Here is a 16203-nt window from a genome sequence, read left to right as displayed (position 1 = left end):
CTGTTAGCTGTTCATTTCCTTGAAAGGTTATTTGCAAGGAGTTCATGTCTATCTCCAGAGCAGGTCTGCATTTGCCTCTGCCAAGACCTTGACAGGCACTGCCAGTCTGGAGTACCTTAAACTCTCATATACTTGAAGTTCATAGCTTGAGGTTCCATAGCTCACCAGGCTGTGAATATCAAGTGTTGCTTTTTTTTCTTTTTGAGTGTTGTTTTACTAACTTATTACCCTGGGACGCCTGGGTGGCTTAGCCGTTGAGTGCCTCTCTTCAGCCCTGGGCATGATCCTGGAGTCCTGGGATCGAGTCCCACGTTGGGCTCCTTGCATGGAGCCTGCATCTCCCTCTGCCTGTGTCTCTGCCTTTCTCTCTCTGTCTCTCATGAATAAATAAAATCTTAAAAACAAACAACTTATTACTCTGATCCACTCAGATCCTGGCAACCTTTACTGCAGTCCTGGTTTAGGGGTGCAGGTTTCCTTCTAGGTCATCCTATGCTGAGTCCTTTGGGGTTCCAGTTTAATGTGGAAAGGATCAAAAGATGAAAAATATGGAAGAGATGTTAGTAGACTTGGAGGCTAGAATGAAAGGTCTAACATTTAAAAACTCTGATTAAAAGGGAGAAGAGAGAGAATGGGCAGAGGCAATACTTAAACAGATAATGGGGGTGCCTGGGTGGCTCAGTCGATTAAGTGTCTGCCTTTGGCTTAGGTCATAATCCTGGGGTCCTAGGATTGAGCCCCACATCCGGCTCTCTGCTCAGTGGAGAGCCTGCTTCTCCCTCTCCCTCAACTGCTCCCCCTACTTGTCCACTCGTGCTCTCTCTGTCAAATAAATAAATAAATAAATAAATAAATAAATAAATAATAAATAATCTAAAAAATAAAAATAAGTAAACAAGTAATGGCTGAAAGATTTCCAAAACATATGAATTCCTATACTCCAGAAGTACAGCGACTGATAGCAGCTACACCTGTGGTGAGCAAAGCATTACGTGTGGACTCTTTAAATCACTATGTTGTACACCTGAAGCTAGTGTAACATCGTGTATCAACTATACTTCAATTTTAGACAATTCTGTTTAAAAAACTGTTCACTTTAAAAATTAAATAAATAAAAATTTAAGAATCTAAATTAATCCAATCAAGATAAAAAGAAATTCTTACATTTAAATTTATTCATATTTATACAACCCTTTCTTCTATTCTTCCTAAAAACCTTGGGAGGTATGTATGTACTACCACCTACATTTTTCATAAGGAAAAACTGGTATTCTGAGAACTAAAACAAATTAGCTAGTCATGTAATCCTAAGCAGCAGGGGCAGGATTCAAATCCAGTTCTTGAGTCAGAACTCAAGTTCAGGTTATTTCCCGTAGGCTGGAAATAGAATACGATACAGCAGAAGGCGACTTCATAAGAGGAGATCTGGAAACTGCTAAGGGATTATATCAGAACTCTTAATTTGGAAACTTCTTCCTGGAAGCAGGTAAAAATCATTCCCACATTATCTGTGCTTTCTTCTAAAGATAAGCACTCGGGATCCCTGGGTGGCGCAGCGGTTTGGCGCCTGCCTTTGGCCCAGGGTGCGATCCTGGAGACCCGGGATCGAATCCTACATCGGGCTCCCAGTGCATGGAGCCTGCTTCTCCCTCTGCCTATGTCTCTGCCTCTCTCTCTCTCTCTCTCTCTGTGACTATCATAAGTAAATAAAAATTTAAAAAAATAAAATAAAAATAAAGATAAGCACTGGACTGGAAAAGCCTTTGCAGTAAGAAACAGGAAGAGTTCCAGCTTATACCTTAACTTGTGAGTTATTCCCTGAGCTAAAGACCAGGTTGAGGGCAGCCTGGGTGGCTCAGTGGTTGAGCGCCGCCTTCAGCCCAGGGCATGATCCTGGAGTCCCAGGATCGAGTCCCAATGTCGGGCTCCCTGCAGGGAGCCTGCTTCTCCCACTGCCTGTGTCTCTGCCTCTCTCTCTGTGTCTCTTGTGAATAAATAAATAAAATCTTAAAAAAAAAAATCAGGTTGACTCAAATGGCTCATGGGTCAAGCCTGGTACATCACAGAAAGCTGCACAACAGCCTGCTGGGTACCACCCAACTGTCAGGACAGCAGGACAGGAGCGCCCTCCTAATTCCCCTCCTTATGCCGCTGGAGACCGTTTAAATACTGTAGTTAACGTGTCTCAGATAACATGCCTTTTGTTCATCAATGTGATTTGACTTGGTAAATTACTACATCTCTTCCATTCTGGTGGCATTTCACTTGTTTACAACTTATCCTGGATTTCTTTTCTGCCCAGAGCACTAAATTAAGAATTTTCCTAAGAGTGAGGTCTGTGGCTTTCTAGCATAATTGGGCCCCAGTCCTCAGATGTTAACATGTGGCTGACATCTCTCTACGGGCCTGATATCAAAAGTGGACCATCTTTCCCTCGTGGCTGCCTCTGTGATGTTAGGCAACTGGGAGAATTACGATGCCTGAACTCACAGCCTGAGGCACAAGAACCACAAATCAGGAAACAGGCCTAGGCTCTAGACAATTCAGTGGGAAAGCCAACCAGCCCTAGGTTCGGTGCATCGTGTGCAGGCGCAGTCATCACCATCACAAGCAGCTCTGGCCAAGGCCTCATGCAAGAGAGCATAGAAGCCACAGGCAGTTTTGCAACCATTTCCTGCATATCAACCATGTGGGAGGTGCCGGGCAGGGCATGAACACACAGGATGGATACAGCCCAATCTCAAGGCATCTTAGGTCACCCACCTCTCCTCCATGCATCCATCAAGGGGCCACAGTGGTAGGTGCTAGGGAGACCAAGAAGGCCAGGACGGAGGGAGGATTCTGAAAGGATTACATACTCTGTACTTGAAAGCCCCTATGAATTAATGATTTCAATTAAATCCTTACAATAACCCTGTGAGGTAGGTATATTGGTGTCCTCATCTTACAGATGGAAGTGAGGCTCAGTGTGGCTAAGTAGCTCGCCCCCAATCACCAAGACAGTAAATGGCAATCCGGGATTCGAACCAAATCAGGTCTGGCTCCGAGCCCACGCTCTTAATAAATTGATAATTATTACACAGTTAATTATAGTACACGGAGATCGTGGGTGACAGAGGGCAAACATTCACAGGAAGCATGGAGAAGAGGTCATGAATATTGTGTAGGGAAGAGGTGGTCTTTGAGTTTTCCTAGTTGACCAGCCAGCCAGGAAAGGGAAGTGCAAGCACCAGTAAGGAACACATGTAGAGGCAGAGGGGGAGGGAGGCTTTGCCTGTGGCAGAGTGACAGGAGCTAATGCGGGACAGGAAGTCTGATCACGGAAGGCTTTGCACACCAGGCTGCCAAGAATCTTCGTGAGGTACTGCTTCCTACTGCAAAAGCCTTTCCAAAGGCCTCCTTCTTCCTCAAAGCCGGCAGTGGCTCCTTGTGTACGGAGCTGCCTGTACCAGCCAAATTGAAGGTTTTATGTTTGCACCTACAATCCCATCCTCTCTGGGCCCCTGCAAACCGCAACATGCTCTAAGAGTCAGCTGACTAGGCTGGAGACCCCAGGGAGTCCCACAACAAACACAGGGCTGAGGAGGTGAGCCTTTGAAGCTGGACCCCAGCTCCCACAGATGTCTCTAACACAGAGTCAAGGCACTTTCTCATTCTACTCACAGTTTAGAGTCCAGCTTCAGGAGGAAACCCAACCGATCATACTCTGAAAAAGAAAACCAGAAAATGTCGTTGAAGTCAAGCCACTGTTGACACTAGCAAACTGTATTATTCCCCAGACATAGACCATGGGGACAGACACCTGCTCAAGGAACAGACCCAAATACATAAGCCATGATTAAATTTAAGTCATGCTGAACACCTGTTTATTGAAGGACCAGGTTCAATGCCAGGTGTTTCCCAGACCCTCTAGGCCAGCAGTCCTAGCTGGCATGTAACTGCCTTCCTGTTTAAATGTGGTACTTGACTAAAATTTACTTAAACCACAAAACCAGACCCCCAGAAGTAATAGGGCCAGAAGCAGTCTCTGCTTCCTCTAAGTTCTAATCATAATTTTTTGCTGAAGCAGCTATGTTCACTATGAAGACTTGGAAGCCAAGGGGTCTTCAAATCCATAGCCATGATCCCTTCTTCTACATGACAACCACAAAGAGCTGACATATCTGATTACATAAAGGACAGGAAATTTAAAACAACATCTAAAATTAAGTTGTAGGATGTTTACTGCAAATGATAAATCATTAAGAGTTTAAGTCCTTTATGTCTTGCCTCATCCTAAAGTGAAGTTGAAGCAGTCTTACAAAGTTGATGAAGTATAAGATTTTTAAAAAGAAGATATCTGGGACCAAAGGGGAAAGAAGCACAAGAAAAATAGTAAAACGCAGCCAGGATGAGAATTCCAAAATCAGATGACCTATAAGGTCCTATATGCTTGCTAGGGGATGATTATAGATGTACCCCCAAGATTTCTCATAGCTAAAGCTAAATGCAAAGCACTGATAAAATGGTTTACAGTGTTCATAAATAAACCAGGAGAATCACAGCTATTCCTGCGACTAAGCCTTGAGAAATGTCTTAAGATTATTTCTTATATCTTTGTTCAATGATTTCAAGGTGTGTGTGTGTGTGTAGAGTGACTACATCAAAACAAGGCAGTCTATGAATGCAGTTCTCAGTGAGCCTGGCTTCACCTGAAGGTAAAACAGAACACCAGGACCAAACAACTAAATGGAAAAGACCATGCAGCAAGGCTTTGGGGGAACTCAGTCTTTAATAAGCAACAATGGGCCAAGAGAAGGACGTTACACATAATAGCAAGTACCTCACAGGAGCCATTCTGCAAGGCCAAGTAAGGCCCAGATTTGTACTCTTTCTTAAGCAGCAGAGCTGTAGTAGGAGAGTAATTCCTCTTCTTAAAACTGAAGCTATCAGCTAGGACATACAGCCCAACAGAAGCTGGCCTCCCAGGAGAATACACTTGAGCAGTCAATGCCTTTCCTCAAAATAACTCTGCTTTTGCTCCAACTCAGATAGATGGATGAGAGATTTTGCTTAATATATCAGGAACTTCTAAAAGTCAGTAAGGGGGGAAAAAAGGCTTTAATTTTAAAAATAAATCGAAAACAAAATTCGCAAAAAGGCTTGGTTTCAAAGGTTAATACTCTTTCAACAATCCTATTTATCATTCCGTAAAAAAAAATCATTAACTTGCCCACACCTGTTGCTTCTCCCCCATGTGGTCATAACCTTGGGGCAACTAGCCTGCTACTGCTACTCAGACCTGAGCTAACACTTCCTTGGACATAGAGTGAATCCATGCTTTGGCTGCTCCCTTCCAGGGACACCAAAGAATGTTTCCCCTCGTTGCAAATTCAGATGTCAGGGCCAAGCAAGAACATAACCCAAATGAAGGGAGAAGGGGGGAGAATATGATACTCTCCCACAGTAACTCATACTACTAATTTCAGTTGCATTAAAAACAAATCCGGTTGAAATGTCTTTTGTTTTTCACTCTTCATTTTTGTACAGTAGCCACAATGATATCTATCGATTATTTTCCAGTGGCACCTTAAATTTGGTTTTATACAAATATGTACTAACTGCATTTTAAATAGATAAGAACTCTTTGCATTTCTAAAGATACTCTCTTCATGGCTCTCTTTGACTGTTGTTTTCTCTCTTTTGTTAAGAGACAGGAGTACCAGAGATGTTTCACTTTACTCTGTAATTTAAGGAAAGGTAATTGTGTGAGCCCAACAATGATAAATGGCAACTGACATTGCCTTTGGGTCACAGAGCCGAGCGGATTGGAGCCCATCTGGAGACTCCATGCCCTGCCAAAGGGGGAGCCTCCACCAGCACCAGCTAACAACGGCAGTCAGCGATGCAGGCCCAGCACTGCCATCTTCTAATTTTTTTTTTTTTAATTCAAGAATCTGGATCTTTTAAGGTAAAACTTCTCAATGCGTAACTATTAGCAATAGATTCAAGAAAATTTTAAAGATTATGAAAGTTACCCAAAATGTGTCCATGGGCAATATTCAGCCTGTGGGCTAACAGTCTATAAACCCTGTCCTAGACTGGCAGCCCATGAGGACTGGAAGCGACTCTCTTTCATGGCTACAATAGTAGGTGATCCATAAATATCTGTTGATAGTTATTACCAAGATTATTTGGTCACGATGGTCATATATGCAAATCAAATTAGTCTAAGAAGATGCTAATGAGAGCATTTGAGGGGTACCTGGGTGGCTCAGTCCGTTAAGTGTCCAACCCTTGATTTTGGCTGAGTTGTGAGATACAGCCCCGAGTCAGGCTCTGCACTGGGTGTAGAGCCTGCTTAGGATTCTCTGTCTCCCTCTCCCTCTGCCCCTCCCCACCCCCTTGCTCATTTGTGCTCTCTCTTTTTAAAACAAAAAAGGGTATTTCAGGCAAGACTCCGGGATGAGAAATCTCAGGCACTAAGGTGAGGTTCTAGACTGAGATGTAAATTTTTAAGGGAAATATCTGAAAGCTTGCTATGTAATTCAAAAGGCCCTCCCTACCTCAAATATAAAAGTAACTGGCTATGAGAAATTAAGGACAGAGGATTCGAACAACTTCCCTGGAGAGGGTAGTGCTATGGACACCATTTCACTTAAGAGGCAGAACGAGTAGGACTTGTCTGCCCCTCACTCCTTGTGAGGGAAGCTTAACATTGAGCCTTAAATAATAGGGAACATGGTGGACTTCCAGGGGCCTGACTTCCATCTGACAAGTGTAAAAGGACACAAGATGGGCTGGATGCGAAGGAGAGCTGCATTAGAACCGGTCTCCACGCCCAGAATTTGTTGTAGAAAAGGATGTGTGAATGAGCTAGTATGGGTTTGTTCTAGGTCCCTTCCAAAACACCTGTCCAGGGGGTAGCCAGGGCCTCAGCAGTTCCCTCAGTGGAAAGACAGTGGTAGTCCCAGGAGCTGCAGAAGGAGTGACGAGGTTTCGGTGAGTGCATTACCCCCATCAGGGGAACTGCACAGAAGGTCTCCAAAATGCCTACCAGAGCATCTCACAAGCATTAGCCTTAAACACTCAACAGTTGAGACAGTGCTAACAGGATCTTATGTCTTTTATGCTCACACTCTCTCTCTCCATTCCCCACCGATTCTAGAGAGGTCAGAAACTACAGCCAGCATCTGGGGAGGAGTGGCAGGAGAACGCCAAGCAGGGCACATCTCCTTCCCAGGGGCAGGCACCTGCTGGTACGAAGCCCTAAGTGCAGGGAGGGGAAAAGTCACTGGAGCTTTGAATGAATTGAAAGCTATGGCTATTACATAAGGCTGGATACTCTAATTTTGGAATTGGTGACTCAATGTGACCATGGGATTTTTATTACTTCAGCGGTATCAAAAAGATTCTCCGGACCTCCCACACTGAAAACATTTTAAGGGGACATGGGGAAACAAAATGATGTTGGCTTTGATTATTCCCTGATGTGTCTTGAATGTGCAATATCCTGGTTGTACTAATTAAGGCAGAAAGAGCAATTTAATGGTTCACACAACCAAAGCGTAGAAAGGGACTCAGTCTCTCTGCTCCTGATAGCAAAACTCCCAGGAAGGGCCCAAACGGCCTAGTGTGCATTCGTTCCTCACACCTGCTCTAATCACAGCGACAGGAGACAGGGTTGTAAAAAATTATGATTCCCACATGACACATGTGGTTGGGAGCATTTACCAGAAGAAGGAATGGGCGGTCCTGAACAAAGGCAGGGTCTCGGGACATAGGAAGTCTTTGGAAAACTTAGAGCTAGCTTCATCTCCCAGGTACAATAGGTGTGGCCACGCCTACGTCAAATGGGCCACTGTTAAAATGGGCGGTAGACTGTTTTCCCTTCACCCTCATTCTGCTGTGGGTTTTTCTTCCCTCACCAACCTTCCTTTTAAAATCTTTCTATAGGGGTGCCTGGGTGGCTCAGTAGTTGAGCATCTGCCTTTGGCTCAGGTCATGATCCCAGAGTCCTGGGATGTACTCCCGCATCAGGCTCCCTGCAGGGAGCCTGCTTCTCCCTCTGCCTACATCTCCACCTCTCTCTCTGTCTTTCCTGAATAAATAAATTTTTTAAAGCTTTAAAAAAATAAAATAAAATCTTTCTAGAATGTCCTCTGGCTTACCTCCCTCTACTTCCCAGCAGACCGAAGCCTTGCTCTGCCCTGCAAGACCTTGCTTTTCCTGCAGCTCTCAATGGGAGGCCACTTTTCCTCTCAAATGCCAACTTCCCTCAGACATGACCAGAGAGTACTTATGAAGTGCTGTGGTGCAGTTTTCATCACCTTTCTTATGTTTGGGGTTCACTGAAGATTCTTGGATCTATGGGTTTATGGTTTTAATCAAATTTGAAAATTTTCTGGCCATGACTTCTTCAAAATGTCTGCTCTCTCTTTCAATGACACAGTATTAGTCTGCTTGACATCCCACCAGTCACTGATGCTGTCAATTTTTTTTTCCCAGTAATTTTGCTCTCTGTATTTTATTTTAGGTAATCCCTATTGAAGTATCTTCTAGCTCACTACTCTTATCTTCTGGAGTGTCTAATTGGCTGTTTACCCATTCAGTATATTCTTCATCTCAAACACTATTTTTAAATCTCTGTATTTCTTTTTTATATCTTATATGTCTTTCCTTAATATTGCCATATTTTCTTCTACCTTCTTGAAGATACATGTTTTAATGTCTTTGCCTACTAATTCCACCCTTTGCATTATCACTAGGCCCATTTCTTTTATTTAATAATTTTTTAAAAATTATTTATTTTGAAATTAATTTAAAATTAAATTTTTTTTTAATTTTTAATTTTTTAAAATAATTTATTTATTTATTTGAGAGAGAGAAAGCACGCATGAGAGAGAGAGTGCGCACACACGACCAGGGGGACCAGGTAGAGGAGCAGCAGACTGCCTGCCGAGCAGGAGCCCAATGCAAGACTCGATCCCGGAACCCTGGGATTGTGACCTGAGCCAAAGGCAGATGCTTAACTGACTGAGCAACCTAGGCGCCCTCTAGGCCTATTTCTATTGATTGTTTTTTCTCCTTATTATGGGTTGTATTTTCATGCTTTTCTGAATTGCCTGGTCATTCTTTATTTATTTTAAGTTTTTGATTTAATTTAAATTTTTAAAAGATTTTTCCTTAAGTAATCTCTACACCCAACACGGTGTAGGCATCACAACCCCAAGATCATGAGATCTCACAACCCCAAGATCAAGAGTCACATGCTCTACTGACTGAGCCAGCCAGACACCCTTACACTTTTTATTTTATTCCAGTATAGTTAACAGAGTATTGTATTAGTTTCAGGTGAGCTTGGTTGATTGGATGCCAGCCATGTGAATTTTACTTTGTTGGGTGCAGGATATTTGTGCATTCCTTATTTATTTTTGAGGTGCAGTTAAATTACTTAGTACGTTTGCTCCTTTCAAGGCCTGCTTTTAAGCTCTGTAGGGTTAAGATCAGAGGCAAAGTGGACTTTAGTCTCAGTCTTCAGTCACATACTGTTTCCTGAGCTCCAGACTTGTATACCCAGCTGTCTGCTGGACATTTCCACTTCCTACAGACACCTGAAACTCAGGCTGCCTCACACAGAGTTCTCTTTCACCACTCTCACATGTGCAGAACCTGGTTCTCCTCCTGTAGTCCCTAGCTTAATGAATGGTACCACTATTCACCCAGCTCCTGAGCTTGAAACCTGAGAGAATTCCTTGATTCCTGTTTCCTTCTTACTTAATTACCATGTCCTTTTTTTAAAAAAAGTTTCTATTTAAATTCCAGTTAGTTAACATATAGTGTAATATTAGTTTCAGGGTACAGTACAGTGATTCAACACTTCATTCCTCACCTGGTGCTCCTCGTGACAAGTGCACTCCTTAATCCCCGTCCTCTATTTCCCCCACCTCCCCCACCCACCTCTCTTCTGGTAACCAGTTTATTCTCTGTAGTTAAGAGTCTGTTTCTTGGTTTGCCTCTCTCTCTCTCTTTTTCCTCCTTGGCTCATTTCTTTTGTTTCTTAAATTCTACACATAAAATCATGATATTTGCCTTTCTCTGACTGACTTATTTCACTTACCCTAATACTCTCTAGCTCTGTCCACATCCTTGCAAATGGCAAGGTTTCATCTTTTTTATGGCTGAGTAATTTTCCATTGTATACACACCACATCTTCTTTATCCATTCATCAATTGATGGGACACTTGGGCTGTCTCCATAATTTGGCTATTGTAGATAATGCTGCTATAAACATCGGGATGCATGAACTACTGAGTTCTTTTAATTTCATCTTCTAAGTAGATCTCAAACCCATTTACCTTTGTCCATTTTTACTATCGCTGACTAAAAAGCCAGCTTCACCTCTCATTTGGATTACCTGCCTCCTGTCTTATTCCTATCAAAGACTCTTCCTGATGTGACCAGAGCTACCTTTCTATAGGATAAATGTGGTTATGTCATATGTCTGCTTAGAACCTCTGAATGACCACTATTGTTCTAAGAATGTATCTCGGTCTCTTGGCTCATAAGGTCCTTCAGGATCTGACCTATAGAGACCATTTCAATTTTACTTTTGGAGTCCCTGCATCACCCCCACTCTGCCCCTGCCAAATTCTATGCTCTGGCCAGACTGAGCTACTTTATTTTCCTCCAAAGTATCTTTACCATCTCCAGGCCTTCATACATGCTTTTCCCCTCACTCAAAACATTATTCCCAACCCATTTCCACACTGGTTATTTCCTACACATTGCTCTAAATAACCCACAGTCGCCTCAAACCCAAAATGCTACAAATCAGACTTATCTGCACCCTTTTTTTTTTTTTTAAAGATGTATTTATTTATGACAGACAGAGAGAGGCAGAGACACAGGAGGAGGGAGAAGCGGGCTCCATGCCGAGAGCCCCACACGGAACTCAATCCCAGGACTCCAGGATCGCGCCCTGGGCCAAAGGCAGGTGCTAAACCGCTGAGCTACCCAGTGATCCCCCAACCTACTTTTTTTTAATGTTATTTATTTATTCACGAGAGACACACAGAGAGGCAGAGACACAGGCAGAGGGAGAAGCAGTCTCCTCGCAGGGAGCCCCACGCGGGACTCGATCCCAGAACCTGGAATCATGCCCTGGGCCGAAGGCAGATGCTCAACCGCTGAGCCACCCAGGCGTCACTGCACCCTACTTTTTGGTTTGTTTCATTTGCTAGTGCCATTGCCATTCAGTTCTTCAGGAAAGACATGTTTAGTGTACCCTCTCTCATTTCTAAATACAGATCCTCTTCCCTATATCATGGTCACTGCTTTTGCGGGATCTGCGCTGCTGCTTAGGCCATGTGGCAAGCTCTTCATCTGCCTGTACCTGTCCCCCTGGCCTCACCCTCTGCCACTCCCCTTTGGGCAGCCTTGCTACCTGAGAGCTACTGCAGACAATGTTCCCTCTATTTGCAATGCCCTCACTCACCTGCTGACTTGGCAAATGCCCACTCATCCTTCAATACAGTTGTCACCAAAGCACAATCTAACAGGTACTCCTGTAGTGCCATGAGGGCCTTCATGGCTTGGCCTTTACCTACCTTTCCATCTCCATCTTACACTATTTTCCCCACTGTGCTCTCTGCTCAGGCCTCTCCAGCTTTCTTTCAGGTCCCTGAATGAGCCATGAGCTGTCTCAACATAAGAGTTTTTCTTAGAAACAGTTTTTTCCTGTCTGAAATGTCTCCTCACCTCTCTACTTGGTTAATCCCTGCTTATCCTTTAGACTCTAGTTCGAATGTACTCTCTTTCACTTCAAATGTACATCTTTCAAATGTACCCTCCTGCCCAGGTTGCGCCCCCTCTTACATGTTCCTCTAACACCGTGCTAGAGCATCAACAAAGTTGTCCTCCGGTCCTTCTGTCCTCCTCTGGAAACAAGCCCCTTGAATTTCTTTTAAGGAACCATCCTTCTCCTACTGCAGGCAAGTGGTGAGACTGTCAACAGGATTTGCCTGCCCAGACTGGAGCCACTTGACAAAAGCTAGGTTAGTTGGACTCTCTCTCTTAAACTAAGTGGCACCAGGCAGTAAAACAGGGTGCTGAAGAAATGGACCATTTGTTGTAACCTAGATTTCTGGCACTGCCCTTTATGTCCTTTTGGAGGGCCAGCTGGTTGACATTTAACTTGACTATGGGTACCCATGCCCTTCCAGTAAATTCCTTTTAAGTTAGTCAGCTTCAGTTTCTGTTGCTTGCAATTAAACAATCCTAACTATCTGTATCTCATATAGGGTCTGACATAGGGGTTGGTATTCTTTTTTTTTTTTTTTTTAAGGGATTGGTATTCCATGGACGTGCTAAACAAATGGAAGAATGCATGGAGTGACCAAATGACCAAGAGAGCCTAGTGAGTAGCCCTAAGACTTGGGTTCCTTGTCTTCTTCCACCCCTTGATGCCAGGAGAAACAATGATTGTGCACCAATGGTGGTGGCAGTAGCTGCATCTACCTATCAATAGCCTGACCACCTTTTACTGAGCTTGGGCCATTTCTGGCTCCCAGTGCTCCCAGCTAATTACATCATGGTCACCGGCCCATAGAGAGCCTGCCCTGGCTCTTCGTAGACCCCGCTTCTGCCATTTTGGTTTCTGGCTTTTACTGTGAGGCTCCCTTTCAAAGGCTCCATATTTGCCAATGTAATTCCCTCCTGTCATTTATAAAAGCTGAAAACTTAACTTTATCCACAAAGACTTTCTGAGGCTCCTGAGTGACTACCCCATTTCCAGCACAGCCAGGGATCTGACCTGACAGGCACCACACTCTCATATTCATCAGCTGGTTACTGGTGATCTGTTCTGTGTCCAGTTCCCCAACCGGCAGGAAAGCTTAAGTCTAATCTTCAGAAAATGTAAACCAGAATAGAAAGCAGTCAGGAAGGCAGAGGCATAAAGCTCTTGGACACAGGAGCAGGGTTTCTTACTGTCGGATTTGGGCAAGGCTGCAGATCCCAGGACATCTCACTGTATGCAAATGTGTTTTTGAAGTTGGATGTGAATTCAGCTTAGACAACGGAAATGCTATTTTGAGTGTACCAACTCTTCAGGGTCAGTTCATGTCTGGGGAATCTGGCAGTAAAGCTTGGGTCTCACTGTCAGTCCACTGATGCCAAATCTGCAGTAACTATAGAAGACTCTAGGACTCGCAAGTCAGCCAGGTACAATGTAGGCTGATGTGCATAGACAGCCCCCCACCCCCAGTGCCTGAAGGTACCCTCTCCTCAGGTGTCAAAGCAGCAAGCCCACAGATATGCAGTGAAGGAGAGATGTTTAGTCTAGTGGTTTGGGCTTCCTGCCTTAGCCAGGCTGCAAAGCTCAGCATTATAAAAATGCCTGACCAAGGAGCACACGTGTGTCCTTTGCCAGGCTCCAGGGGGGAAGTGGTATGGATAATGCAAATCTCTGCTCTCCTCCTGCACCTGTACCACATCAGACCTGTGAATGTACACAGACGGTGCTTTTTCAGATGCCCACGGTCTTTGAAATTAACCATTAACTCTTCTGCTGCCATTCCAAAGGACCAAGTCGATGTTCTGAGCTCAGGCAAATTCCTAGAAGGTTCAGAAGCTGGAAAGAAACAAAAGAAGGCCATGCACTGACATGTATACGTGCCTAGTGATGAAACCTCTCTCTCTGTAGGACAAAATTAATGAAATTACAAGGAGAAATATACAATATGTTTCCTGCCATCATAATGGGAAACACAAGAAGCATTGAAAAACCAGGTTCACAGAGTCAGTGAGAATTCAAAAGACCTGAACAGAACAACTAATAGAGTTGAACTGATATAAACCCAACGAGTAGAGAAAGCACATTCTTTTCAAGCATATATGCAATATTCAGGAAAACTGATGAGCTCTAAGGCATAAACCTTGATATAAGAAATTATGAACACTGAAACGAACACAAGCTTTTCACTTAAAAATTTGAAAATGTGGGCAGCCCTGGTGGCTTAGAGGTTTAGCGCCGCCTTCGGCCTGAGGTGTGATCCTGGAGACCTGGGATCAGGTCCCGCATTGGGCTCCCTACATGGAGCCTGCTTCTCCCTCTGCCTGTGTCTCTGTCTCCTTCTCTCTCTGTGTGTGTCTCTCATGAATAAATAAATAAAATCTTTAAAAAAATTTTTTGGAAAATGTTTGTGTTTTACAGCAATTTGGTATTTAATGTAGTGCATAATACTTTGTATTTCATTTTGTTCATGATTCTGTAAACAAAATTATAAATGCTTTCATAACACGCACTTTAGATAATCCTAAGTCCCCTCCTGTTTATTTTAGGGTAGTGTACAAATAGTATCATTCTCAACTTCTGCTCTCACGTGTAAAGAGCCAGGAGCATTGCACTAAACTGCGAGATCCTATTCTAGGACGAAGGGAGACCTCCCTCAAAGTTCCCCAAGCCAAGTATCCTACCCTAGCCTCATCATCAGGCCAGTGAGCCCCAGAATGCAATTTCTGGGAATACAGGTACACATCATGAGCCAACTGTACGACTGGCATTTTGGTCTCCAGAGACCCCCATCCCTTTTTCATTCTAAAGAATCACCACAAATTCCCACCAACTGTCCCTATAATCTGCACAACACAGATGTTTATTAACTAACAGCTGCTGATGATATCAGCAAACATTTCCCATGAAGACCAGTTTGAGGAACACTATTAAGATATATAAAGTTTAGTTTACAGGATAAAAATATGGACTTCATTCTATCAGAAAAACTGCAGTGCTTCATATTGGAATGCACACAAGCCAGACAGACAGGGCAGGCCAACAGGCAAGAAAACTCCGACCACCAAAAAGAAGAGGCTCTGCAGCCAGATTTTCTCTAAAGGAGTCGTCTTTGGTTCCAATCTCTGAGCTACAATAAATTACTATGTGCCAAGGGCTAAAGGATAATGGAATGAGGACCTACCCTCACTGAAATAGGTCTCTCATTTCCAAAGGAATGGCATTTCACAGTCTCTGATAAAAGTCCTATACTATATTAAATATAAGTAATATATGTCATGGCGTGGGTGAAGGAGAAGGTTGGCAAGAGTAGCAAATGGACTGTCAGACATGAAAGGGAAAAAGTGAGGGGAATGATAGCTTATCGAGCACCCACTGTGTACTCTCGCTGCTATCCGTATTTTACCTACACTCTCTATTTAATCTCATGGACCAAAGGGGCAGGCACTGGCTCCACTCTACAGATGAGAGAACAGAGGCTTAAAGAGCAGAGATCACGTGTTCAAAATCCCCAACCAGTAAGTGGACCAGCTGAACCAACCCAGGTCTGACTATAAAGCTTCTTTTCTTTAAATTATGCCACGCTGACTCTTCGAGGCCACAACAGCAGACCTGCATATTAAGAGAACAGCTGCTTGGAGGGCAGTTATCTATTACCTCCACCCCTCTGCCCCAGGGTGGTGTCAAAAAAGCCCTAGCCATGCACCCCCCCAACCTGCCCATGAATCATGGGAGTCAACAAAAGCCCAGAGGGGTTGGCCAAAATGCAAACAGCTCCCACACATCATCTCAAGTCAGGGAAATAAATCATAATGGAGGATCAATTAATCAAAGACAAACTAAAATAGGAAAAGCAGTATTATAAAAAAAAACACAGAAAAATTCACTGACCTAGACTAAATTAAGTGACCCAGTAAAATAACTTAGAAGTTCACAAACTGAAATCCCATCCTAAATGGTGCACATTGGTATGGGGAGGAGAGAGGCCTTGTGAGAAGCTCCTGATAAGTCGTGGTCCCCTGGGACTGTGTCCCCTCCATCCGAGCACAGCATAGCTCTTCTCCAGTGTGTCACACTTGGCGCCAATGGAAAGTGGAACCTCAACTGGGAGGCAGAAGCCCCAGCCCAGCCAATGGAAGCAAAGGGGTCATGCACCTATTTCCCCTCTGTCCTGGGGAAACAGCAATGCCCAGAGCAAGGCATCCAGTGATTTCAGCTCTATTCTAGCAAGTTGTGTCCAGACCAGGGCATCTCGAGTGAAGCTACAGGAGAATTTTGGCGGACGACATGTCAAAAAGAGCAGCTGGGACAAGAGAGAGCAAAAATGGCTCACTCTGCAGTTCATATCTCAAACTTCATGGAGCTTACCACCTACTAGGGTAGATAAGGACAAATAATCACCAAACAATTATTATTTGAAATAAGACAG

At 43.8% G+C, this 16203-nt stretch overlaps 1 protein-coding gene across 2 annotated transcripts in view; it reads right to left on the bottom strand.

Moving 5' to 3' along the window:
- Positions 1–16203, bottom strand: part of ST3GAL3 (ST3 beta-galactoside alpha-2,3-sialyltransferase 3) — a 196108-nt gene that overhangs the window by 94930 nt on the left and 84975 nt on the right. For both annotated transcript variants that reach the window (XM_041738150.1, XM_041738151.1), the window contains one exon: positions 3664–3706. In XM_041738150.1, coding sequence (XP_041594084.1) covers positions 3664–3706 — 43 coding nt within the window. The remainder of the gene's footprint in view (positions 1–3663; positions 3707–16203) is intronic.

Source organism: Vulpes lagopus, chromosome 23 (assembly GCF_018345385.1).
Source record: "Vulpes lagopus strain Blue_001 chromosome 23, ASM1834538v1, whole genome shotgun sequence".
In the NCBI taxonomy this organism is placed as follows: Eukaryota; Metazoa; Chordata; class Mammalia; order Carnivora; family Canidae; genus Vulpes; species Vulpes lagopus.
The sequence above is the reverse complement of the archived record's forward strand: the minus strand, read 5'-3'. Positions and strand labels throughout refer to the sequence as shown.